This window comes from Priapulus caudatus, unplaced genomic scaffold, assembly GCF_000485595.1.
Source record: "Priapulus caudatus unplaced genomic scaffold, Priapulus_caudatus-5.0.1 Scaffold5, whole genome shotgun sequence".
Taxonomy (NCBI): domain Eukaryota; kingdom Metazoa; phylum Priapulida; class Priapulimorpha; order Priapulimorphida; family Priapulidae; genus Priapulus; species Priapulus caudatus.
In genome coordinates this window covers 215977-242423 of record NW_014577066.1, presented here as the reverse complement: position 1 = coordinate 242423, position 26447 = coordinate 215977, and the positions used below count along the sequence as shown (strand labels likewise).

General features: G+C 44.2%; 2 protein-coding genes across 3 annotated transcripts; one reads left to right on the top strand and one right to left on the bottom strand.

Annotated features, from left to right (window-relative positions):
• Positions 1 to 145: 145 nt before the first annotated feature.
• Positions 146 to 11636, top strand: LOC106804866 (junction-mediating and -regulatory protein-like). Its single transcript, XM_014806237.1, has 11 exons — positions 146 to 326; positions 1763 to 2407; positions 4479 to 4659; positions 5139 to 5311; positions 5587 to 5752; positions 6123 to 6286; positions 6830 to 6916; positions 7498 to 7593; positions 8222 to 8765; positions 8982 to 9117; positions 9368 to 11636. The coding sequence occupies exons 1-11, from the start codon at positions 321 to 323 to the stop codon at positions 9459 to 9461; spliced, it is 2292 nt and encodes a 763-aa protein (XP_014661723.1). The 5' UTR covers positions 146 to 320; the 3' UTR covers positions 9462 to 11636.
• Positions 11637 to 14353: 2717 nt separating this feature from the next.
• On the bottom strand, positions 14354 to 26067 carry LOC106804871 (myelin expression factor 2-like). 2 transcript variants are annotated; one of them, XM_014806243.1, is made up of 14 exons: positions 25938 to 26067; positions 21012 to 21238; positions 20665 to 20728; positions 20358 to 20451; positions 19955 to 20126; positions 19331 to 19704; positions 18578 to 18781; positions 18023 to 18083; positions 17835 to 17906; positions 17280 to 17381; positions 16450 to 17006; positions 16262 to 16313; positions 16056 to 16139; positions 14354 to 15817 (listed from the first exon to the last, which is right to left on the bottom strand). In XM_014806243.1, the coding sequence occupies exons 1-14, from the start codon at positions 26003 to 26005 to the stop codon at positions 15753 to 15755; spliced, it is 2196 nt and encodes a 731-aa protein (XP_014661729.1). In that variant the 5' UTR covers positions 26006 to 26067; the 3' UTR covers positions 14354 to 15752. The 2 variants fall into 2 exon arrangements, with proteins under 2 accessions (XP_014661729.1, XP_014661740.1); XM_014806254.1 differs by having other exon boundaries at positions 18023 to 18071.
• Positions 26068 to 26447: the final 380 nt, after the last annotated feature.

Here is a 26447-nt window from a genome sequence, read left to right as displayed (position 1 = left end):
TTGAAATTTGGAGTCGCTTATTTATTTATTTTTTGAATTAATTTACAAATTGCTATGATTATATAAAACCTCTGATGAAACTCTTGTGTACGAATGCCATGCTACTTTTATTGTGATCGAGATCACGTGATGAAAACAAATAACGTCAGATGGCGAGAGAAAGGTCAGTAGGTGTTCATTCTTCTTTGTGATTATTTGGAGCCTCTCCAGCTGATCTCTAGTAATTGCTACAGCACATGACCCACCAGAGCACTACTCAGGGAATGTCATAGCATCCATTTGACGTGACTGTGTAGGACTGTGTGAAACACAAAGGAAGTATGGAGGTAAGTTGATAAACAAGATATGATAAACACTCACATGATTGCGAGTGCATGCCATTGTTGTTGACATTGACGCATTTGATTATCAACGGAGTTGCGATGCTAAGTAATGTGTGGTGTAGTAGGTATTGGATCAGATTATTCTACGCTGCCATAGGACACTCGTAGTAACTATTGTGCTAGGAGCCACACGTGAGACGGACGTAGCTGAAGTCTGCATGGCCATAGAGTTAGGGGGGGGGGCATTCCGGTGCAAATCCACTTGAGGCACCTTAGGGTATCACGAAGTGATGCACAGATTTCTGTGTATCATCAACTAATGCACAGACTTTCCGTATATCAAGGAATGATGCAAAAACTCTAACCCTAACCCTAACCCTAACACACTTCGTGATACCTAAGGCTAAGGTTATACTTTATGACTTAGGGTTAGGGTTAGGGTTTTTGCATCATTCCTTGATATACGGACAGTCTGTGTATCAGTTGATGATACACAGAAATCTGTGCATCACGTCGTGATACCTAAGGTGCCTAAAGTGGATTTGCGCTGGTAATTCCTAGATACTGCTACTAGTAGTAGATTCATTCTTGTATTTCGACTAAAGTATCAGATCAAAGTATCCAGATTAAAGATCAAGTAAAGGATCAGGTTGAATAGGTTGCTGCTGCCTGACAGATGCTGTGAGACCAACGTCAATACACCTACATGCTACATACAATTTACAATGATCTTTCAATCCATGACCGTTTCTTGGAGCTGTCTCTCACATCTGTGATCAGTGACCTAGAATTTTCACAAATTTAGTTGCTCATATGGAGAATTGGCTATTTTAATTGCATAATAATCTATTAGGAGAGAACAAAAACAAATATTTTCATTCATTCCTTAATCTATATAGTGGTGTTTCACAAAATGTCAATGCTCCTCTCAAAGCAAATACTCCTGTAACATAAAATAAAATTAATACCACCCAACCACGTTCTACTAAGGGCGCTTAGTTACCAGCATCATTGCTTGTGATTTTGGTAATTCATATTCTCACAAAGTTCCAAAAAAATAAAGTTGTTTGTAACATTGGTAGAATCCCATAAAGCCATAACCATTAAAGAAATTTGCATTTTTCACAAAATTGAAAACGAGTACCTGCAGAAATATTCATGAGATGATAAGCAATGACAGAAATGATGAAGCTACAGGAAAACACTATGTGCGATGGCAGTCATTTTCTAATCTTAAACTGCTTTGTCGTTCGACCAAAAATTTGTTCAGATAGTTGGTATCATCTTTAAATGACGATGCATATTTCCAAATTTATTTCAACCAAATAATTTTTCTTGGCAATAATGCGGATCAATGTCATTGAATCTATTGTGTTTGGGTGCTTGTTCTAAGGTTGTGCAAAGCAGTTTTAGACAACCTGTACTGCCTTTTCTTTCAGGACATAGATTATGGAAGTCTGGAAGGCTGGGTGGCTATAAAACCAGACATGTTCCTCGACGACTCACCGAAACGCCGTCTCCACTTCATCATTGCGTGGAACAAAGTAGAGGGAAAACTCGCAATCACCTGCAGAGGGAGCCACCGCACGGTGACCGGAGATGAGCAGCACAGCTGGGCGGGGCTGTTCAGTCTGCAGGACATTCGTGGCGTGCACGATCAACTGTGCCTCTTACAGCCAGCACTCGCAGCCTACCTTCCCGACCTCCCCATCGAGTACCACGGCATCTGGTCGCTCTTCTATTTCACCGAGATTCCGCAGAGCTTGTGCGAACAATTGGAACTCTACATGCAGATAGCGCTGGAGATATGTGGCGAAAAGTTGCTCATACAGACTATGTTCGAAGAGATCAATATCGAGGAATATCTGGAAGACATCAGCGAACTTAGACTGCAGGCTCGTCGTGATAACCTCAGTCGAGCAAGGGAGCAGGTCAATCGGTTTTTACTGGAGAGAAACTCAATTACCAGTCTACAGAAGCTCAAAGAGTGGTACTCTAAAGAGGAGATGGCACTTGGAAATGTGCACGTAGAACTGGCTGAACTCTACAACATGCAACTGCAACCATTTCTTGACCTGCGTGAGGTACAAATTGATGCATTTGTATGGGTGTTTTGTGTTGTCTCTGCATTCCTAATGCAGTGTGGTCCCGTCATAACACGATCGTTGAGGTCCATAAAATGTCATCGCGAAAAAAGCAGGTTCTCACTGAATTGGGGCTCAAGAAAATCAGCGTATAAACTGACCCAATGTTGACCTAACATCCTAAACACCCCTATTTTTGACTTATTTGACCCGTTTTTTGCACGTTTACCTTCTGGCAAGTAAATTACCTGGCAGGTAAAGAATGCCATGAATAACTTGTTGTTGCAACTTCTGTGACTGCCAGTGTCAGTCGTTGCTCATCGCTGTCAGTCGTGTCGCTGTCGACCTAGGCACTGCAGTCGCATTGAGTTGCAATGTGTCGAGTCGCGTCACATTCAATCACAATCTGACCTAAGCCCGGCTTAACTCAGCGAAAAACTTTTCGGTTCCGGAGAGAGCAAAAAAAGGTCCAATGACTTATCGCGTTATATCCGAATTCGCATTAAGTCGGGGCGGATAAAATCAGGGTTTTACTAACTGTACCAACCATCGCATATGATTCACATTGCCTACACAGTGCTCATAATATTTTAAAATGTACAGTATGTGCATTAATTTTTTATTGAATGGCATTTTCCCTACAATGCAAAAGATTTTTACTGTAGGACATGTCTTTACTATGTAGGCAGATGGAAGCTCCCCTTCATTAAAAGTGAAGCTTTGTTATCGTATTGTGCTTGTAAAAAAGCAATCTTGCATAAATTTACTCATGTTCTCAGCATAGCTGAAGTTAAACTTATTGTTGTAATCTTTTATGAAAACCCATGTGAAAACTATGATCAAGTCTGATTAATTGCACTTATTTTACAAGGCCTAAGATAAAATATTGCTTGTTTCCCCTTTACCGACCGACTCGCCAAAACGCCGCTACTCGACACATTTTATTGGCCGATTAAAACAAACCAAAAATTATTTCGTTTCGCCAAAAAAAAAAATCAAATTTGTTCCGCAAAAACATATACACAAAACAGAATATACAATATACATACACACATCTTGTCGAAACAAAATAAAAAAGATTTTTCACCTACCTACCTACTCGGTACCCTGAGAGGCGAGTAGGTAAAGGGGAAACAAACAATTTTTTGAAGGGTGGCCCAATACTTAGATTCGGTTGTGTGATTCGTCGATATCAATCAATGTGATTTATATGCTCTGCTGGTACTATCTAATATGCTGGACCGTACCTCGCCTACTCCACTAAAGAGTCTAGGGAGTCACCTACTCCTACTCCCTAACCCTAACCCTAACCATATCAGATAGTATACCGGACCGCACCCAGGGTACGCACCGGCAGTACCCTGGGGGACATAGACCTTTAGTATGAGCGTAACTTATATATGACCTACTTGCGAAAAAAGCCAAATATGTAGCAAGTGCAGCTTTCATGGTTGACGAATTCACAATGCGTGAATTTGCTGTGTGTGAGTACAAATGGCAGCCTGTGCGAGTCAATATGAATGGAGTGCATAAAATGTAGGTCTTGTACGTACGCATGAGAAATTTTCAGGGCCACATCTGTCAGTTGGGCAAGGACTATGCCAAGTTGTGTAAAGATGATGCATTGCAAGCATTTAAACCTGTGCAGGTTGACCTTCACATACATGTAGTTGTGTAATAATAGCAATGGATCTAGTCAACCTGCTTTTAAAATTAGCATTCTTGTTATATTACATTGACAAATGAATGAGCAAAAGAGGGATTTTAATATCATTGAGACAAGGGTTTTGGAAGTGTGGCTAATAGGCACACGGAAAGGTAATAAAACCAGAGAACTCTGTCACCAGAGTTCGATAGTTCTCTAGGTGTGTAAGTCGTACGCATTTGTAATATATAATATAGTTACCCCTTTATTATTTATATAAATCCAAATTAATTTCTCTCCTGATATGTGTGGGTGCGTGCCTCTGTGCATTACTCTATTCGTAAGCATTGTGACTGTGTGTACGCTACACGGGATCACATTCGAATGCATACCAAGTCTTTAATCGCTGGTTGTAACTGCCAACAGGTGGCGCTGAACAAGGTTCGAGAAGCGAAGTCCTATCTGCAGAGCGAGGAGGTTGGTGAGCGGGTTAAGCAGCAGTATCGTGATGTGTTCAGCGAGTGGCATGAACAATACGTGCAAGCGATCGACGTCATTGCTGAATTATACGTCAAGTACTACACGCAGACGACGGAACTACTCGCAGGTAACCATGACAACGTGCACAGTCAATCTGTCGGGTCGCAGGGCACAGTAAATTCGCACGGAATGGTAACGGTAAATCTGCATTGGACATTAAGAGGAAGTCATTGGAAAAAAATGGAACAATGTGGTTTAGTGACAAAAAACCTGTTTAATGACATCTTGTTAAATTTGTTGTCACGCATGGCATGAAGCCAGTTTAGACAAACAAGTGCAAGTCGGTACAGTGGCAGTTGATGTGACACAATGTGGAACGCTTCAAAGTTCTTTCAGTTCTTTGTGTTAGGGTCCAGGCCCTCTTATCTTTTAAAATCTATTTCGAATATTGCACCTTGTGGTATCGGAGGTTAATGAACTTAGCAATATCTTGCTAACGAGCCATCGTTGTACACAATAACTTTTTTATTACGGGAATAATCGTCTGCCAATCTCGTTCTCAACTATTCTTGACCACTGTTGGCTCGTGACTATTTCCATCTGTAGCTCAGAGAGACCGAATGCTCACCGATAGTCGACTAGTCGGTAAGGTTGACTTTGAGGTGGAGTGTATGGATCGTCTAGAGGACGTGCAAGGTCGCCTCTACACAGAGCGAGTCTATCTGTTAGCTGCCACCAGGCGGCAGCATGAGCACAAGCGAGACAAGCTGGAACAGCAGGTGCATTTATTCACGTGATTCCGGCAGCAGTTTTTGATTTGACTTTTTTTTAAATCGTTATTTAGCAGTTTTTGTTTTGTTGTTGAAGTTATGCATGCGGAAGAGCATAGATTTTAAATTAATACGTAATTATCACACTTAGGAGTAGTAAAACAGTATGTGCAAGCAGATTCAAAACAACTTATGGCTTGAGACATGCTTTAGACTGCTTTACGAATCTGTACCAGAATCACTAATTGCTCTGTGCTAAAGACGAGTCTTGCTTCCCTTCCCAGCTTATAAACGTTCAAAACATGGGTGATGTGGCCAGCAAACTAGAGCGGCTAGAGACGGCCATATATGCTCAACAAGTGCAAATATACGACGTGCGACTAGAGATCATAGGAGAGGAGGAGCGAGAGATGCGGAGGCGCCTCAACAAGCTGCTAATAGCTAATAAAGGTGAGTCGCGCACGCAAGGACATGTAGCTTGGTTATTTAGCAGCCACCTCTGTGCCTATCAACTCTGCATCAGCTTCCTGTGTGACATTCTTGGTGCATAAACTTAACAAACCATTTAGAGAAGAAGTTCTGATTTATAAGAGGATTGGAATGCCTAGCTAAAGCTTCACAGCCTTAGTATAGGTAAATATGTTTACTAAATTGATTGCCTCCATGATCAATAATTGTAATTGGCCACCATGGTAACTGATTGCCATGGTAAACGGCAACAATTGTAACTGGTTACCATCGTAGCTGGTTGCCATGGTAACTGAATGCTGTGGTACATGCCGTAACGGGTTGCCATGATAACCGGGCACCGTCGTTTCAGCGTGTGAGTCGGTGTTCTTTGACGCTGTGGAGGACCTGTCGTCGCTGCCGGAGACCTTTAGTGATGAGATTGAGGATGCGGCGAAGCTTGACCCCGCAATCCAGCAGCTGAAGAACCGCATCACCATGCTGTACAGGAGAAAGCTGTTCATCCGCGACAAAAAGGTGCGTGGGGGACCGACGGGAACACCGTGCGCGGTCTGCTAGTAAGACATTGGGGTTTGAATCAGATGTATAGTATTTTTGCTGGAATGGGTGTATAACAGAGACTCGTATATCTTTAATTGCGATTTTTTTAAATCTTGATTTACCTATATTATGTACTAATAGTAAGGTGCATGCTAGAGGTGATTGAGGTGCAAGAAGTGCCAGCTCCTTTACAAATGAATTGATGGGTTGGGAATGAACAGATTGGGTTATGCAGTAGTGGGACTAGGTGGGTATGCTCCACTGAAATTGTGTGCGTGTGCATGAGTGCGTGCGTGCGTGCGTCTGTGAACATCTGCATTCCGGAGTATTTTGTCTATAAGTTATGCTGTGAAAATACCGATTGAAACTGTGCTTCCCTGAATTTTTTCTTAACCGTGTGGGCCAGTAGAATATAAATAGAAATGTTGATTGTCTTGCTCTATGGACCAAGAATCCACTAGAACTACACGCTGTGTGGGAACGTCTATTACTGTGTTAATCTGTGTTTCCTTTAAACAGGATGCTTTGGCAAAGGGTAGACAGTCTAAAATGGAGAAAGGACAAGAAGACAAGGCACTTTATCTTAAACACCATGCTGTACAAAAGGTATAGCTTAAATGGCACGCACCTACTACAGTCTCTGGGTAAACGTGATCAGATGGGGAGAGTGACACAGATGGACTATGGTCATGTAATAGCATAAAACATTGAGGTTCAAGCTATGAGGTACCTACTAAGATGGAAGCACTGATTCTGAGCCCTTTGATTCTGACGTGTAGGTCATATCTGGCTGTCGTACAGTTGTGTACAGTTGTATGATGCTAGGAGGGGGACGTGGACCCTGTTATCAGGAACATCATAAATAGTTATAACTATCATAATACTAAAACTTTATTTAATACATAAACTTTTACATGACACTTCACTTCATAAGACTATTAAGTTATGACAATTTTAGACTTATGATGTTATAACTACTTATAATTTTTCTGACAATGGGTCCTTGTGATGTGAGTGGCACTGCATGTTTATACTACCACAAAGTGTTGCACGAAGGTGTTTTACAAGTTTTGCACGGATTTCCAATTTGAGCATCTACAAATAATATTGTGAAACTGTTGCCAAGTTTTTGGTTGCCTTTTCTGATATTTAGAAATCTCACCTCTTCTTGTTTTGTTATTCTTCAGAAACGAGAAGAGGATAAGCAGAACAGTAATTCGAGGAAAGAGCGACTGGCAGAAGAGAGGAGGAAGACACTGGCTAGAATACAAAAGTACAGAATGGTGTGTTCACGTTACGAATGTATAGTCGTTGCAGACTAGTAACAAAGTAGCAGGGCAATTTGAGAAATATGTAATATCAACAAAATAGGCGTGTTCACACACAAGAAAAACCGCGATGCTAATCGCGATGGAAATACCGAGATAATTGTGTCGTTGTTCACACAGGTGGAAATATCTCGCATTAATCGAACTGCGCATGCTCACTGCCGGAATGATGCTCACTGCGCATGCTCACTGCCGGAATGATGCTCACTGCGCATGCTCACTGCTCACTCGCTTGGAATGACGGGATTATTTGCGCGAGCGTTCACACACGCAAATAATCGCGCTAATTCCAAATAATCGCAGTCAAAAGTGCGATTATTAGTGAGATTATTGCGTTCACACTTGTAATAATCTCGGTATTTCGATCGTGATGCAAAAACCGGGATTTGCATCCCGCTAATTCGCGCCAGTGTGAAACGCCTAATGTTATGATCATTACACATATCCAAAAAACTTCAATTACATTGTGATTTTATTTTACTGATTTATGAATAAGTCACACGTGTATTATTATAATTAATATATTAGTCATCGTTGTACATTCGAAACTCACTCAAAGGTATCCACTTTCGTCTGCTCACAGAAGTACCCGACGCCCGCCACCATCGACGTTCCTGAGTATTCTCTTGACTGTACTTCCGATGACAGCCTCGCAGTAGAGTGCGTGCCAGCGAGGGTGCCGGTGCCCAGACAGCGTGCGTCGAAGCAGGCACGCCGCAGTCCTGCGCGATGCAGCAAGCCGCCGTTCACGTTCGAGACGGACCACTTCGCCGACGACGCCCCGCCGAGCATACAGCGCACGTCCCCACCGAGAACCAGCCCCGGCACCACGGCCCCTCCCCCACCGAGCCCCGAGGCACCGCACCCTCCCCCGCCAAGAACTAGCCCTGGGGCTACTGCCCCTCCCCCGCCACCGCCTCCGCCGCCGGTACCTCCACCCCAGCCCCAGGCGGACACACCTACGGCAGCAAGACCGAGGGGAGAAGTGAAACCGCAGGAGAAGCCGAAGGTAAAGCCGGCGCCATCCAGGCCGCACATGCCCGACCTGAGGGAGTTGCAGTCCGCACTGAAAAAACTCAAGAAAACGAAGCCTATGAAGAAAGCGCCGGATGTGACGCCGTCGGGCGGTTAGTGTCGTATTTGTGCTCTATCACTGATCTCACCGATAGATATCTGTGTCGCTGTAGTGTGGTTGTGGACTACTTGCCTAATGTTTACAATAATGAGTAGGCTGTGTACATTATTCTGCATACAGCATTCGATTTTTTTCAGAATCATTTTCATTCATTCAAAGTATTGCTGTCTCGTTTCGGAATTCACCATTGAAGAGTTGACCATTTCAGGTGGCTGGGATGAGATTATGCACACAATCAAGCTGGGAGTGAAGCTGCGTACAGTTGACGAGGAGGAATTGGCGATCAAGAAGCAAGAGGAGGTGCTATTAAGCACGGATGCACACCAAAACCTGCTTAAAACTAGGTATGCTCGTCGATTACTAAGCTACTGTATTGCAGAAGATATGTGTGTGATTGCACACTAAAAACCTATCAATAGGTGTCACATGTATGTGGCTGCAGTGTTTTGTATTTTATAGTAACTCCTACTATATCCATTATCTACTCGTTTTTGATGCACCACACCTACTGAATTTCCCACGTGAAATTGTTTATTATATACAAGTTGACGATTATTTAATCTATCTGAAGTTATCAAGCCTTGTGTGTTGCAGTCTGTTCAGAATCAGGCACATGATTGATGAACACGAAGAAAGTGAAGATGGCTGCCACAGCTCTGAATTCGATTCGTGGGGAACCAGATTCTAGCCAGTCCGACTGGAAAGGGTCTGCACACAGCGATAACGAATGCAGCCAGCGGTGGGTGTCGTTTCAAATATAACTGATGCCTTTTGTGCTATGTCATCAGGGTAGGGGGTCATCAGTCATCAGTCATCTGGGTCATCAGTTCGACAACCCAGTTTTCAATGCATAGATATGTATTATTTTTCCACGTGTATTAATATTTCCATCCATCTTCCTATGCTCTGTATATTGCTTTGGATAGTTGCAGTGGGTTATAAGTACCTGTGCGTGAAATTATTAGGATGTGGGGGTGACAGTGAATTTGTTGGTGAGAACAATTTCAGTTTGACACAATTTTCGAAGTAAATAATAGGAGTCATAATGTAATATATATTATCCTAATACATCTTACTCAACATTATTATAGAGTTGTGCAATTTAACGCCATGTTTGCCAAGAGATTATATAAAGTCTTTGATTTGAAATTAATAAATTTGCATTGTGGTTTGAACATTATGTAAGGTAATGCCACAATGCATCGTGATTGTTGTTTTTTAAGAAATTATATTGTCATGAATGATATACTGTGCGTGGGTAAGTCTATGCGTGCATCCACCAGAACGTGTGAGTGGTTTTTAGCGTGCATTATATTTATCATAGTTGTTTTAGTGAGTGGAATATTTCATTATTTATTTAATCGTGTGCGCAGTATTCGGTTTGTGTAGGTGGCGGGTGCAGTGCATCTCTCAACTCTTGCACACAGATGACTGTACAGTTATTATGGAACTAGTAAGAGTGCTAACTGGTACCATACCAGTTTTAATTAAGTATAACTAGTATCAAAGTGCTACTAGTTGAAAGTGCCAACTACAGTATCGATAAGGTACTAGTCAAATCATGAATAGTCCCATAAAGATAGCAGTTTATGTGCAGTATCACAAATGTACTAGTGTGCGAACTAGTACCATGGTTTATAATTGTCTAAACGCTGTAACTATGTGGACTAATCAGGCCGAGCATAGCAACGGACAACTAGCTAAACTCCCGTAAGCATGCCTGCGGACATCTAGCTCCACTACATGTAGCATAAGAATGCTACTATACATTCTTAGATCCTTTATATAATAGGGCTGGGTTGCCTCGTGTATGCTGGCAGAGGGTGTGCAAATCTCGTGCGGCTTTCAAAGTGCAAAGATGAGGAAACTTATGACCCATTTTTAACTACGATTTCCACGTGAAATTTTACTCGCTCAACTGGAAAATGCAGCGAAGCTTAACGTGACATACAGACATTAGCTATAGTAAATTTCTAATCAGCACGGTCTTCTCAATTTTAGCAACGTGTCCTGTACTTACACGGTCAGAGATGTTATTACATGAGGCCTGGTCACTGCTCACTGTTAACCACCGTACAAGATCTGTTCACCTATATGTATATATCACAAAATAGTTACCTAACCAACAGAAACCTTTAAATGTACATTGGATATGAACAATCAGTACATTTTTACAGGACGTAAAAACGATGGGGCGTTTTGAAATTCACAAGCTACGAACGTCGTTTCATGTGAACACTGAGATTCAATAATCGGTTATTGTTGTGATAGGCTTTAAAATTCTGTTTGTGTTTGTGATAGCGTTAAGATTCTTTTACACTTCTATCACATCTTTTGATGTCTGATATTTATTATGCCTGGTATGTTTTATATGATTTGGATAGTGCGATTAATATTTTTATTCACAATATAGAAACATATATATATGTATATATATATATATATATATATATATATATATATATATATACCACGAGTGCCAATTGGTAAACAATCACCATATATTAATCTTATTATTGCACAGAGAATTGTTTGTTTGTAGAGGCATATTGGCCCCAAATCAAATTTGTTGTTTGTCCTAGGCACTGAGCAATCTGATACAAGCGCACTGCCTAGGGGCAATTTGCACGCTAGATAACTGTTTAACCGGTCAGCTATATAATACATTTGTGTCACAAAACTACCAAAAACCTTTTTGTCTGCCTACCATTTTAGGTAATTATGCAGTTAGCAGCCAGGGATCTTACCGTAATTACCACTGTTGTTCTTATATGAAGATTACTCATTGGTGACCACAGTAGTTTGTGCCCACGTGTATAATAATATAAGGCACATAAAGTGCTTCGATTTGCAACAGGAAAAAGTCTTATGCATTTGTTGTATTCATCTATGTTTTACATATTTATTTTACTATATATATTGTTTCCACATTACATATACAGTTAAATCGCAAAATTGATGAACGTACATGATACCGCCATGGAATACCTTTTAAAAAGTCGCAATTAAATTGCAATATTACAAAATAAATTTGTAAAATTAATAATTTATATAAAATATATTATATTAAATATAATACAAATAATAGAAATGTGTATTATTATTGCATATTATTACCCTGTTTTTGCTTATTCATGGAAACCTTGTAAATAAACAATATTGCTTGCAAATCTCTCTCATTATAAAGCATTCACTACTACCGACATTGTAAAACATTGATGAGCAGGATGAGTTTTTGAGATGAAAAAATAAAATTACTAAATTAAACAAATCCAAATTTTGCTAATTAATCTCCTGAAAAATGGTGACAGCTATGTGTTAAACCCCCAAAAAACCTTAAACTTACCATGATTGCACCATTTTGCACTAATACTCACCAAATCGGGGGGAAATGCCATGTAGGGAGTCCGACCTCGTGTGCAGCAAAACAAGAAGCTCGCGATCCCAGTTCTCGACGCCAGTCTCAACCAATGCTCTCGGCCAGCTCCAAAACGCCCCAGCGACCAGCCACCATGCATGCACAAGACGCCCTGATACTGGCCTGGCCAACGACCACCTCTAAACATCGCCACGCAAACTTTTCCCAACCGGCGAAGAGCTCGATTCATGAGGGAGAATCCCTTGATACGCTCGCAGAAATAGCTGCCGTACAACGCCGCTCGTAACTTCTGAGACCTGCTCTGCTAACAATCGCCGACACGATAGCGACAAAGCTGGTAATCCGCGGAATGGCACGCTATGTGTGGTGGATACGCATATAGTGCGCTCGCACCTGACTGCCTAGATTTTTACTACGCATACGTGCTGCTAATAAAACAGCACCGACCGCACACCTTGATAACTCAAGCAGTTTTGCTATAAAAAATACCGACCGATCCAGATACATCAGCCCAGGAGAGAGACCCAGGAATCGATTTCAAAATAATGCCTCTTGCTATTTGTGTAGCTGCCTCGTAGAGTGCTAAATAATTGACCGCAACCGATGACATTAAGCATACACGTGACACGATCGACCTGACAGGGGTGCACAAACGCATAAACTGGAAGTTAAAATAGCGATCGGTTTCGCTCATGGCGCCTAGAATGACGGGACAGTCCGAAAGTGATGAGAACTACAGCTGGCTGCTGCTAACTTGTGGTCATTCGTGTACAAATAGTGAGAAACCCAGCTGAAGACTGCAGATATTATTAGCGCGTTTGCTGAACTGTGATGTGATGTAATCAAGACAGGCTGTTCTGCCACTGACTTCGTTAATGCATTTAAAACGGACGCGGAACTTGAGAGTAACATTCGAATGTTGCACGGCAACTCAATACAAAAAAGGGTCAAGCTTTTCATATCAAAGAAAATTCACGGCGCTCACGTCGAAAACGCAAGTTGTTCTTGACCAGGATGAAACCACCACCTGATAACACTAGCATATGTACACACGTTCCCACCTTTTCACACTTGTCACCGCTTAGTCCAAAAATGACTTCTTAGCCACTTTCCTCGAGAGCCATTCCGCAAATCCACACCTGCATACGTCCACTCCTTTTCACATTCGTTCGTCACCACTCGCCGCAAAAAAACGACTCACTAATGCTCGCTTACTTTCCTACTTAGACGTTGCCACAAATTAATTCTACAACTATTCCACGATGGACGTAGGGAGTGTCACATGTGAGGACGTGGACAGGAATCCTCACTAGATGAATCTGCCGGACACCACCTGCTGCTCTCTTCGATCATCGCAGGGGGCACACTTTGTTTTGCTCACGCTCCACTCTTCTCCTACGATCAAGTGAAACTCCCGTTAAAGGCTGGCACCTTCCTTCGCGTGCGACTTGAAGCGGTGAATGAAGACACGCACCCACCTCCCCCACCCTCGAGCGGCTACACCGCCACAAGATATGTACACACAGACGCGACAGGCAGCACATTCTACACGAGATAGCATCACACGAGTCTCGAGAGATGTCAAGCAGATGCAACTAAACACGCAAGTGATCTTCTAAAAGCAAGAATGCACGTAGGTTAACGACTGCAGGATAAAAAGAGGGAAACTACGCACGAGTTCAAACTTCTGATGGCAAACCATCTTAAAATTCCTCTTAGGTAGACAACGGCTGTTAATTGCTATTTTCTACACCTGTGGTTCTTGGCGGACATGCCTCATGTGGAAAACGATTACTAAGTATGCAAATTCGTTACTAATTGTTAGTTTGAAAGACTTCAGGTCAGGCATCTAATAACACATGAAGCACACTACCTAACCATCATCACGTAGGTTAACACGGGAACTTCAACCAACACGGTGCTGGGAACTGGCTGCGAATACTTGTTTGTTGTTGTTACTAAGATTGATTCAAATATAACTCGCACTTGCTAATGTTAAAGCCACCTTAGGAGTGAACTCTTTACAACTAACTATCAAACAAAACTTACGAACCCACACAAGGGACTCATACCGTCTGCTGCAGCAGGGAAAGCACATTTTGTTGGTCGCATAGCGAGACTCCGGAAAACCCACTACACTCACCGCTAAATGCTCGGGACCGAGCACACCAAGAGTATAAAACAAGAGGCCAACAATGGGCTGTATGATACGAAATACTTGCGGACGAAACATCTTTTATTTGATCTTATACGCTGTGCTACAGAAAAAACACCGTGGCAAACTTCACGTCAACCTGGCAACACAGACGACGAAGTCAACACCAAGAACTGTGAACTTTCATAAATCTAGCATTAATATACAATTCTGTGAGAAGCGTTCGTGCGACCAGTCCTCCACGTCCTGCCCGGCAAACGACGCATAACTGTTCGACTGGTGACCATATAAACACGAAACTTCTTCAAATGACCACTCTGAAGAAACGCACATACACACACATGCACGCACACTCAACCACTGGCTTGTGGCACGTGCGACAATAACCAAATAAAAAACCATTTACTGAACGTTGACTGCCTGGGTGGTGTGTACATCTCTTCCTTTGTGTAATATAAAAATTCCACAACTCAGCAGTTGCAGCATGCTCCACAAAACTGTTGAAACAGCGTTAAATATATCTCAAATTACAAAAACAACGACTGACAGTATATTTACCACGTTCCTTTACACACACTTATATTTTTCACGTGGACAACAAGACGCAAAGCTAAGAAGCAAACTCAAGATAAAAAATTCCATCGGTTACGCAGAGATCAGGAATGCCAAAACTCTACGCAGAACAAATTCATGACAGTGCAATACGCGACAACGTCCACTCAGTAAATGCCATCCCAACAAAATGATTCCGTCCCACAGATGGTCCGAATATATAGGTGACAGGTAACAGATACTCATTAAACATGTGGAGGAAAAACAGAGAACATGAATCCGTGTGAAGCCAAAACCTGCGCACTGTCTGACATCCCATTGCCGTGGTTAACGGCATCACGTAGTTAACCCGGCGGCCGATATACGAAACGGCAATCTATTTTCGAAAAATCGTCTGGCTGAACCCGATGCGACTGGCACGATGCAATCACACCACGGGAGTCTCCGGCCAACGTGAACCGCCGGGCGTCGTGCCCCTCGGGGAGAGCCAGACCGAAAGCCAGGCAAGAATGTGCCACAGCCGCTTCCCATTTCCCACCACCTCCCGCCCTTCCATTTTCATCATGCGCCGTCCGTTGGTGATGCTACTGCAAACGACCACGATTACAATCGCTGGCCCCTTGAACGATGTCACATGCGTCGGCACCTAGCAGAATGAACCGGCTGGCCGAGCACACGAGGCCGTGGTCAACTCGCTCAAGAGAGCCGCCCACGCCAGACGAGACACTAACCACAGACCGAGCGACGACTCTTGGAGCACCACACGCCGCCCGCTCCCGAGCGGGGAGAACGCCCTTGAAAGATGCAGCAGTGGCAAAATGCTGGGAAACAAAAGTCCGCGAATCAGAAGGAAGATCGGTCGAGGATTCTGGGAAACTTTGACGACGAGCGACCTAGAACGCACGATCGAAACGCACTTCGATCTGCCGACCGTCGATTCGAACCCCGTTCATGAGAGCTGAGCACGAGAATTAAGGAAACAGCTGCAGGACAACGGTCACCTATACACACAAAACACACTTTACATAAGCGCGCACAGTAAATGACACACAGACACACGTATGACAATTGTGGAGGAAAAACGGCAGAAGGAAACCTGTAGATGAAAAAATAGCTCAGACAATAGATGTAGACATGTGCAATGATCATAGCACCACATTAAAATCGTGACTCGTATAGCCGTGGGTAAAGGATACCAATGACGCGCTCGGCATCCTCCCGCGTGAAGAAGGAAATGACAGCACATCCCTTACTCTTCATGTCGATGAACTTCACATCAGCTGCAACAGAAGAGAGGAAACCATAGACATTGAGCAGGAGAGGAGAGAGACCGAATAATGACTAACTAGCTGCAGTCGACAAATGCGCCGACCGATTAAGCGAGATAACGACAAACACGTACCGACTTCTCTGATGCGTTCCTTCAACATCTGCCATGTCACGCTGAAAGGAAGCTGAAAGCGAAACATAACAACGGAGAATTAGCGAGCGAGGCGAAACCAGGATTGCGATGCAACCCACTACCAATGATCACCATCACGAGCATCTCGGACACACCCTGCCTCCGCACGCGCGGGGAAGGTGACTTACGTTTCTGATGAAGACGGTGTTCTCTCTGTCTCGCAGGTCCCTGCTCCGGTCGCGGCTGTCTCGCTCCCGGTCCCGGCTGCGGTCCCTGTCGCCGCGGTCGCGATTCTCGCGAAAGTCGCGATCCCGGTACTCGCCCATGCCCATGCCGAGGTTCGAACCCATGCTGCTGCGCCCGCTCATGCCCCCCATGCCCGACACGCCCATCCCGCTCTGGTTGCCGAGCCCAAGGCCACCCAGGCTGCCGAGACCGCCGCCCATGCCGCCGCCGAGGTTGCCCAGTCCGCCCATGCTTCCGCCCGAACCCAGTCCCAGCCCACTGCCGCTCAGTCCGTTGCCGCTGGCCAGGTTGCTCAGGTCGCCCAGTCCGCCCATCGAGCCGCCTCCTCCGCCGCCAAGACCCCCGCCCATGCTCCCGCCGAGGCCGCCCGCGCCCCCGCCCATACCGCTGCCGAGGTTACCAAATCCTCCGCCCCCGCCCATGTTCAGACCCCCTAGACCGCCGCCGCTGCCGCCGCTACCAAGGTTCGCCAGGTCAAAGCCGATGCCGCCACCGAGACCTGAAAGACAAGAGGACAGCGCGCGATCAGACGAGCCGCTACAGGGTTCGTACACCTAACACGCATACATGGACACGTGCTAATGTACGAACATCAGGGATGTATAAACGTTGCATATATTGTATATATATATATAATGTTAACAGGGTGGGCACAGCCCAGGCAAAACAATTTGCTAGGTGGTCAGACTCGACTACAATGACGCTTTCAGCGATTGGTGTCATCCGAATACGGTCTCGGATAAACGAATGTAATGGCGTCAGCCAAACCTACCTCCACCCAGGTTTCCGAATCCGCCGCCACCACTTCCACCCATGCCAAGGTTTGATCCGCCACTTCCACCGCCAAGACTAGGCATATCTTGTGGTCCAACATCTAGTAATGGAAAACAACTCAGATGCTAGCATAAGTGTCCATTGTGGCGTAGAGGAACGATGACTGTGGCTTTACAGGTGATATTTATTGAAACTACTGAATTCCTACAAGTATGCAGCCACCAGACAATTGCTACACACAGCGCAGGCTGGTGCTAATACACCAGCTCGTCAGAAGCATCTCCATGAGGGAAAACCACTAACTCAGTTACACAGAAGGACAAGTGCTTCAGTCACTCGTTTTCTCCCAATCAGATTGTTTCCCAGCAACCAAACCACTCCCTGACATTGAGGCAAACTCCTTCCATATCACAAACCAATACTAAACACGATAACGGGACGAAACAGCTACCCACGACAAAAAACCAGTTTCAACAATAACCGACATACTCAAATGCAGCATAGAACTTTCGTTACACTCGTCAGTAATGCGTTGGCAGATATGTTCACTTACTCGACACGTCTTTGCAACTAGTAAGCCTGCTGCCGTGAACTCCTAGACCAAGGCCGATTCCGGCCAAGCCCGCTGCAAAACAGCAAAACTCACATTACTACAAGACAGCTAACTCTTGCACACTGTGCGCTGACAGAACCTCGTGTATTTGCGCAAATTCGCTTTGAACAGCACGTAACCAGACGTACCCGGAAGTTTCTTTGGAAGTTCGGCAAAGGGCTTGTCTGCCATCCGATCCTTTGGAACAAACAAAAATGGAATTTTGATAACACGCTACAATGTCTGGTCGACACAGGCACGACATCCAAGTTGCACAGTAATGCTCCTATCCTCACGCTTTACATTTCTCTTAAACATCCTTTTGTCTGCGATTATATGCATCCCGCGGAGACCACACCAGACGATCCGCGCCTGATTACACTGTGCACATTATTTGTGTATTTATCCCCCCTGTACCACAAAAAAATCCTTAAAGCCCCTCTTTCGATAGATGTATCTACCTTGGTGCACCTCTAGCTTGCTGCTGAGCTCTTAACTGCCATATATCTAAGCTAAGACAACACTTGCCTTGCCACCCTTTCAAATATATAGTTTCTTTAGTGCCCCCTCAACTTGCTGCAGTGCACGACAACATCCCATCAAACCCCAGACAACACTCGCCCTGCAACCCACCTCCCTAACAACAACAACAAAATCAGAATCGGACCGCTGCGGGGGCGCGGGCAGGCGCGGGAGCAACTCACCATGCGGATGGTGATCGTGCGTCCGTAGTAGAGCTGGCCGCGGAACATCGAGATCGACTGCACGGCCTCGACCGGGTGCTCAAACTCGATGACGGCGTGGCCCTTGCTCTTGCCGTCCTGGTCGCACTTGAGAACGATGTCCATCACCTTGCCGGCGAGCTCGAAGATCTCTCGCAGCTTCTGTGCAGTCACCTTGTAGTCGAGCTGCAGGCGAGGACGAGAACGCGCGTCAACGTACAGACAGGGAGTACACTGACAGTCAATGGGTCAACATACAGAGAGGTATTACACTCAGTCGATGAGACAACATACAGAGAAGTATTACACTGACAGTTGATGGACAACGTACAGCGAGGTATTACACTGACAGTTGATGAGACAACGTACAGCGAGGTATTACACTGACAGTTGATCGACAACATACAAATGACGTACAGACAGGTATTACACAGACAGTCGTCCCATAATGTACACAGGTATAGCACGAACGGTTGTCCAGTAACGTACAGACAACATACAGACAGGGAGTACACTAAGAGTTGTATCATTGCGTACAGCCAACTGCAAATTACCAATGTTCACGTAGGTAAAGCAGTGACGTCGATCTAGCCGCACGTGCAATGAGAAGAAACCAATCTCCAATGAAATACGATCGAACACTGCACACCATGCTCGAGGAAAAACTGCCCGACTGACCAACTAAACACATGCCCAACGTGCCGGCTGGGTGAGTAACGGCACGTGGAGACTTACGTTTGCGACGAACACGCGGGTGGAGAGCGGACCCTCAATGCCAAGACGCTGAAGCACCTCCGGCGCCACGCCATATGTGTTGAACGACCCTCCGGACGAGCCGCCTCCGATTCCTCCTCCTCCTCCGCCGCCGCCCATGCCGCCACTGCCGAGACCTCCTCCGCCCATGCCACCGAGACCTCCTCCGCCCATTCCGCCCATTCCGCCGAGACCTCCTCCTCCTCCCATGCCTCCAAGGCCTCCTCCTCCCATGCCTCCGAGACCTCCTCCTCCCATGCCACCGAGACCTCCTCCGCCCATCCCGCCAAGACCTCCTCCAAGGTTTCCCAGGCCTGTCCCAAGGTCCATGCCTAGACCACCGCCCATTCCCATACCTGCGCAAACGCAAGAGAAACACACTGAGTTCTCCACAGACATTCGACAGCAGTGTAACAATACTTAAATTTTAATGCCAACAATTATTGAAATTCGATGAATGAACATTCTGAGTGTCGATAGGCCCAACTAGCTCAGACGCTATAATCAACATCAGATTACTTTTACACGATTTTTTTGGTTGCTAGTTACATTATTATACTGTTATTATTTTCTCATGTAGATAACATGAGTGTGAGCCGTACGTACCTCCTCCCATTCCCATGCCACCGCTCATTCCCATGCCACCGCCCATTCCCATTCCACCGCCCATTCCTCCTCCTCCCATGCCCATTCCCATGCCATGTCCGCCTCCATGTCCGCCGCCACCTCCTACTCCTCGTCCCCCTCCTCGGTCGTCAAGATGAAAGCTTTCTCTGTCCTACATAGACACATACATGTATACAAAACATGTAAAAACATAGCATGTAGTATAGTTTTTACAACTACCAAAATTATATCCCCTTTACAATGGGTTACACATTTTGATTTAAGCATATACATGTACACACACAGATACGATCCAAGAATACTATCAACACATGATATAATAATGGGAACTACAACATTTACAGAGACTACAAAATTGGCCTTAACAGGTAAACATACAAACCTCTTTTACGACAAGTTTTCGTCCCTTGATTTCAAATCTGTGCATAATATCAATAGCTTTCTGCGCAGTATCTTGATCCTTAAACTCAACAACACTGAAACAGACAATGAGAACACACGTCAACAATTTAAATTTAATACTACAATAGATATTTAGATAAAAAAGTGGCTTATAGCTAGTCTAGAAATCAACTTTACATTTCTCTGTTACATAAGTTCAATTTTTAAAACTTTCGCAATGCGCAGCTGCACTGACCACATTTTTGAAAGAAGACAATTAATATAATGAATAACAACAAATTTCTTACCCACATCCTTTTGGCTGATTTTCTCCAGATTCATACAGCTCCACATACGTGACGTCTCCACCAACTAAAGAAAACAGCAATTCAATCTGATAGGTTCACAAACTGATTCCTTGATCACTGATCTGAACTTCCATTGAAAAGAACTATTCTCGTTGTATAACTTTCCCCTGTAGATATTTACATTAGATAACTACTCGGGTATTCAGCATACATGGTGTGAAGCACAGACCAAACCAAACTGCCAAACGTGCACACTCATGAGCACATAGTTGGCCACAGTCTGTCCGGAGTGTGGTTGTGTGACAGGCCCGCAATGTAAACCAACGAGTGCTATTCCTCGCTCGCACCTTTGTCTCGGAATAGATCCTTGATGTCTTGCCACTTCAGATCATATGGAATGTTGCTGAGGTAAACCCTCCGCTCGAAATCGATCCTGCCACCGCGGCGATTGTCGCGCGGCCCACCTCCTCCACGGTCGCCGCCGCCGCCTCGGTAGTTGTCTGGCCGGCGCCGTGTGTTATCCCGCCGTCTGTCATCTCTTCTGCGCACAGGCGATCGCGACCGAGAGCGGGACCTAGCGACGACGGCACAACAAGCGTAGCAACAACTGATCATCTCAATCAACGTATTGCATGTTGCGATCTAGCTCTAGTACTATAGCCCGCGAAGTTGCCGCAGGGCTATAGAACATTTTATGCCAGTTTTCCTAACTGCACCTGCTCCCCAATGCTTCCACGAAAAATAGCTCACAAAACGCAACGTAACGAAATGTAATAGAGTACCGAAGTGATGACGTCACGGTGGCATGACAACGAACCTACTGGTTCTACACAATCATATGCTCTGGTAACATTAACTGCGTGTCGTGTTTTGTACCCGATTGTAACCATCATTCTGAGAGTCATTATTGCAGTTTCTATAGATTTCCAAAGGATGGAAGTGAAAAGCAACAAACAAACAAAAAAAACAAAAAATTCATTAAATATTGTAAGATCGACTTGCTACCGATGCTTTACCGCTGTCTGCAGCGCACACACTCGTGATTTACGTACGCACAACATTTTCACGCAGTTAATGTTATGGAGCCAGTGGGTTGTGTAGAACCAGCCCGTACGTTGTCTTGACAACGTGACGTCACACGGTACTCTATAGGTTGCATCATAGCTGCCCATGTGTTTTGTCTACATTTCGGGTGACGTCATGCGTGTACACAACAGCATTTGAAAACGAAATGCAAGTATATGCGTACTTTTGTACTACGACCTGTAGTAGTGCTAGCACTTTGAGGAATAAATGCATAAATACATGGTGTAAAGTTGTGGAGTGTTCAAAAAGATAGGCGAGATGTCCATGTCGATAAATAAGTGTTAAAAAGCCCGACCATTTTGCGTTTTGTGAGCCATTTTTCGTGGAAGCATTTGGGAGCAGGTGCAGTTAGGAAAACTGGCATAAAATGTTCTATAGCTCTGCGGCAACTGTGCGCGGGCTATAGTACTAGAGCTAGTTGCGATCGTGACCTGCTACGTGCTTATAAAACAAATGAAATGTTCGGGCAAACATTAAATCCCAAAACATTACGGCCCTAGTCTAGAACATGTCCCACAATACTATACACAAGAGCCGCAGTGCATCTGGGCTCATCTGAGGTCTGTTGCTACGGTTATAAACGTAACATTTAAGTAGTGCGTAGTGACACCTTTGTTAGGCGCAGATATGCAGATACACAGTTGCGTACACATCATTTCAGCAACCTTCTGCATTCTGCATACCTCCCAAATCCCATTGGTTGATACAAATCGCATGCCTGAAACTCTTGTTTTATGGTGCATTGTGACCCTAACCCTAACCCTATTTTTTTTAAATATTAATTTAAAAAATTATTTGTTGTTACAGGGTTAGACACTAACCATTTTACTTCATTAGTCCACAGGACTAGTAAAAAAAATGAAAGTGTCAATGACACTGTAGCTCACCACAAAAAGTGGAGAGATGAGGACACAAATGAGTGAGTAAGAAAAAGTAAGTTTTAATTGAGCAACCATCGACGTACATTATAGAAACTATTGCCATCTGTATATCGCAATAATAATTTATAAACCAAAATGTATCACAATTTGTGACCGTAGATGGCGCTATACCCGCTTTGTAGCGATTGCGCTTGAAATAAATAGGTTATGCTGCGTTCCGACATGTTTTGTAAATCTTTACTCTAATATAGACAGAGTGGAGAGGAAATACTAATTTTGCATTAAAGATATTGTCAATGAAATCTTGTAAAACGAACCAGACGAGTGTGACACCACAGACTGTTTGTGTTTATATAATATGCTATATAATTGCCAAACCCTACCTAATTTGCAAAAAATTGCCGTGGCTCGAAAAGTACGTCGACTGGTGTGCTTCAAAATAGGACGTTCCATATGGGAGCATAGCAGTAACAACTACACCCAATTTCAAACATGTGGGTCAAACGGTTCCCGAGTTATCGTTGACCGAAACCAAATGTTGACGGACGGACGGACGGACGGACGGACGGACGGACGGACGTACGACGGACGACGACCCATGGCAATAGCTCAACTTGACGATGTCAAGGTGAGCTAAAAATGTACTAGACCTTCCAAGATTCTACTAGTCCTGCCGAAGGACTCTTACTAGGCGCAGAGCGACAAGCATTGTGATTTGCCAGGAGGTAGGTGGGGTAGGAGGGTGGAGCCCCCTTCTGCTAGGGGGTACAGGGGGTCTCTCCCAGGGTACCCCAAAGGGTGTCCCCCAGAAAGGTTTTGTAAAAGACATTCAATTGTATAAAATACATGTAACTTTGATATGGATCATAAGATTAAAATTTAAATTAAATAAAATTTAAATTCGAAAATAAAATTTTGGCCTCCTTTGATGAGGAATCTGTGGATCCGTCACTTATCACAGCAAGGAATTTGGCCTCATTTATAGCTACAAACTGTTCCGGCATCAGCTATCGCCGTAATGAACCTCTGCCAGGCCTTGTCGGCGAGGTAAGTGCTGCCGACATCCAACCCTTGGCCTTGTCAAGCTGGCACAGCTTAACGTAATCGGTGTAGGGCCTGCCGTTTTTTCCAATAGCATGTGCATTTCTAATGGGGTTCGCCATTTACTAATCGTTGGATAGATGGCGCGCGTGCACTGTCCGGTATCACTGCTAAACCGGGGGAAAAAAAGGAAAACCGTAAATTAATTGTAATCAGAGTTGCAAAGTAGAGGTGCAAAGACATCTGGGAGGAAAGCTGATCTGCACGTACACGTGGGTGCACGTGCACTTGAACTTTTCCCCACTGCCCTTTGACCTGCAACCTCCAATTTCGCACTGGTGATGGGTTTCCTGCCCATCACACTATACACCAAATATTAAAAGCATAGGTCGAGCCGTTAAGATTTGTGCCGCAATTCCGTATTTCCTCCTATACCTTAAGTTAAGGGGGAAATATTCCCCTCCATTTACACATCTTACCCAAATTTGTCATCCTGAGTCCTTTTCACAATCCCCCCCCCCGACTCCCAAATATCGTGACCGTACGTCAAGCGGTTAAGATTTGTGCCCAACTGTTGACGGACGGACGCAAGCACGCACGCTCATGCGATTCTACAAGCTAGGACTGTCATCGATGCCCACTTCATCGATAAATCGCGATGGATTTGCGTCCGATATTGATATCGAAATACATCGAAAAATAGCGATCCAATACAGTATATCACAATAAAGCGTTGGTACATCCTTTTTCTGGTAAAAGAGTGTTGTTTATTACTTTTTGTGGCTAAAATGTAGCCAGCGAAACAGGGCTCGAATTAAGCGGCGAGAAGGGCAAGGCAATTTTTTTAGGGCACGTGAGAAATCGCCTTGAATTTTCTCTAAAATGGAAGGGCACAGAGGCAATTTTAAAAGGCACCAAGGCAACTTTCAAAATTTGAGAAGGGCACCAAGGCACTTTTGTAAAATAAAGGAAAACTCATAACAAATTAGTACATCAACATCGTCTTGCTTTTAATGTACAAAACAATATGCCCCCATGTAAGCTTACACCGTAACACCGACCCTTGTACCTCCCTCTGCTAATGGAAGTACAGTAACAATAAATTTTATATGCCCGCTATCAGGAGTGAATAATTATCCGATGCTGTTATTGTTCCCTCCTGCGACTATCGGTTTTAAGCTCATCATTGCAACTACAGCACGCACGCGCACGTGTTATGTTAATTCGACTAAAAACGAAACTAGGGCAGTAGATTAAAGGGCACCGACGGCAATTACACAAACGGGCAAGGCAGGTGACTGCCGTCGGTCGAGTTGGATTTTCAGGGGCAGTACGGCAATTGATAGGGGCACCGACGGCAATTGCCGTCGGTGCCGTCGGTTAATTCGAGCCCTGCAGCGAAACATCGGTAGCATTTTTGACTAAGCGCCTCCATTATCGGAAGTAGTGCAGGGCGCATGCATGCAGAGACAATCAATAACTGTGGTCTTCTATCGTCTATGGTGCGTATCCTGTCTCACTGATCTCTATAATAAAATCTGTCTACCGTAAATGCATGTCTGCTGCTTCGCCATCGCCAGGTCAATCTGGTTGAATTCAGGTAAATATATAGGTATATACCATTAGCCTATGACGGATACCGTGCGTATATTTTTGGTAATTAATTAAACTATTCGTGCTTCAATATACTCAAAATTCACAGAAACCATAGCTAAGACATGTGTTTACTTGTATCTAGAATTTTAGAAATGTAACTCAAATCGTTCGCAAGTTATTAGAGTTGGGGTGTGTGAAACATCTCACGAGTTAGCCGGCATGGCAAGCTCACCGATCTCCAGGAGGGTGAACTCATCCCACGAGCCGAGCTCACCGATCTCCTGACGCGTCAACTCGCCCAACTGCGGGGGCGAGTTTGGAGGTGGGCCGAGTTGACAGGACCCAGCAGGCTTTCATTTTTAAGGGGCGCGATCGGTTGCGCCGATTATTGTCGGCAATAATACTAATAGGTGAAAGAGAGTATAGAAACATTAAGACTTTGGTAGTAAATAGATTTCGTATTTATTTAGCATTATATTTTATTGAAACGCTCCAAGTGCCTGTGCTCTGGCAGTACCTGTGGACACAGCGGGAAGAAGGGAAAGCACGGCAGGGGCATCACGCTTTAGAATTTTGCCTATCCAACCAGTGCAGTGGCAGTATAGGTACCATACGATTTTGGCATATGCAAATAAATAAGGTGCGTTATCGAAAAAATAATATGCATACCCAGCTCCATCCATTCTCTCGTGATTACTGTGTTCTTTCCCTTCTTGTTTAATTAACTTTTCCGACATGGTGTGACGGGTAAATTGTTGCCTACTAGGCCTACTGGATGACGCGGGTTACTACGCCTTCACAAAAGATTGTGGTAACTCATACAACATGTATTTAGTTTTTTTGTCATTGCTTTATCTTAAGTTATTATACATTATATTACATATCTGTAAAGACAGTTTGTTAATTTCGTAAACCTTACAAAAAATATATACGTTGCAGATAAATAAACTCAATTTTGACTACGTATTAATAAAACACGGTTCCTTATTATCCTTCATACCAAACACCCCCAGTAAAAGACAAAATAGGTCCATGCCAGGTCCATTAAGTGTTTTATTTAATCTGCTTTAGTGAGTTTAGCATTAACGACACTAAGACAATTTAATGTTATTTTGTAAATCATACAATAACAACTTGGCTCTAGTTTAATGAATTTACAATTTCCTGTCTGTTTACTTT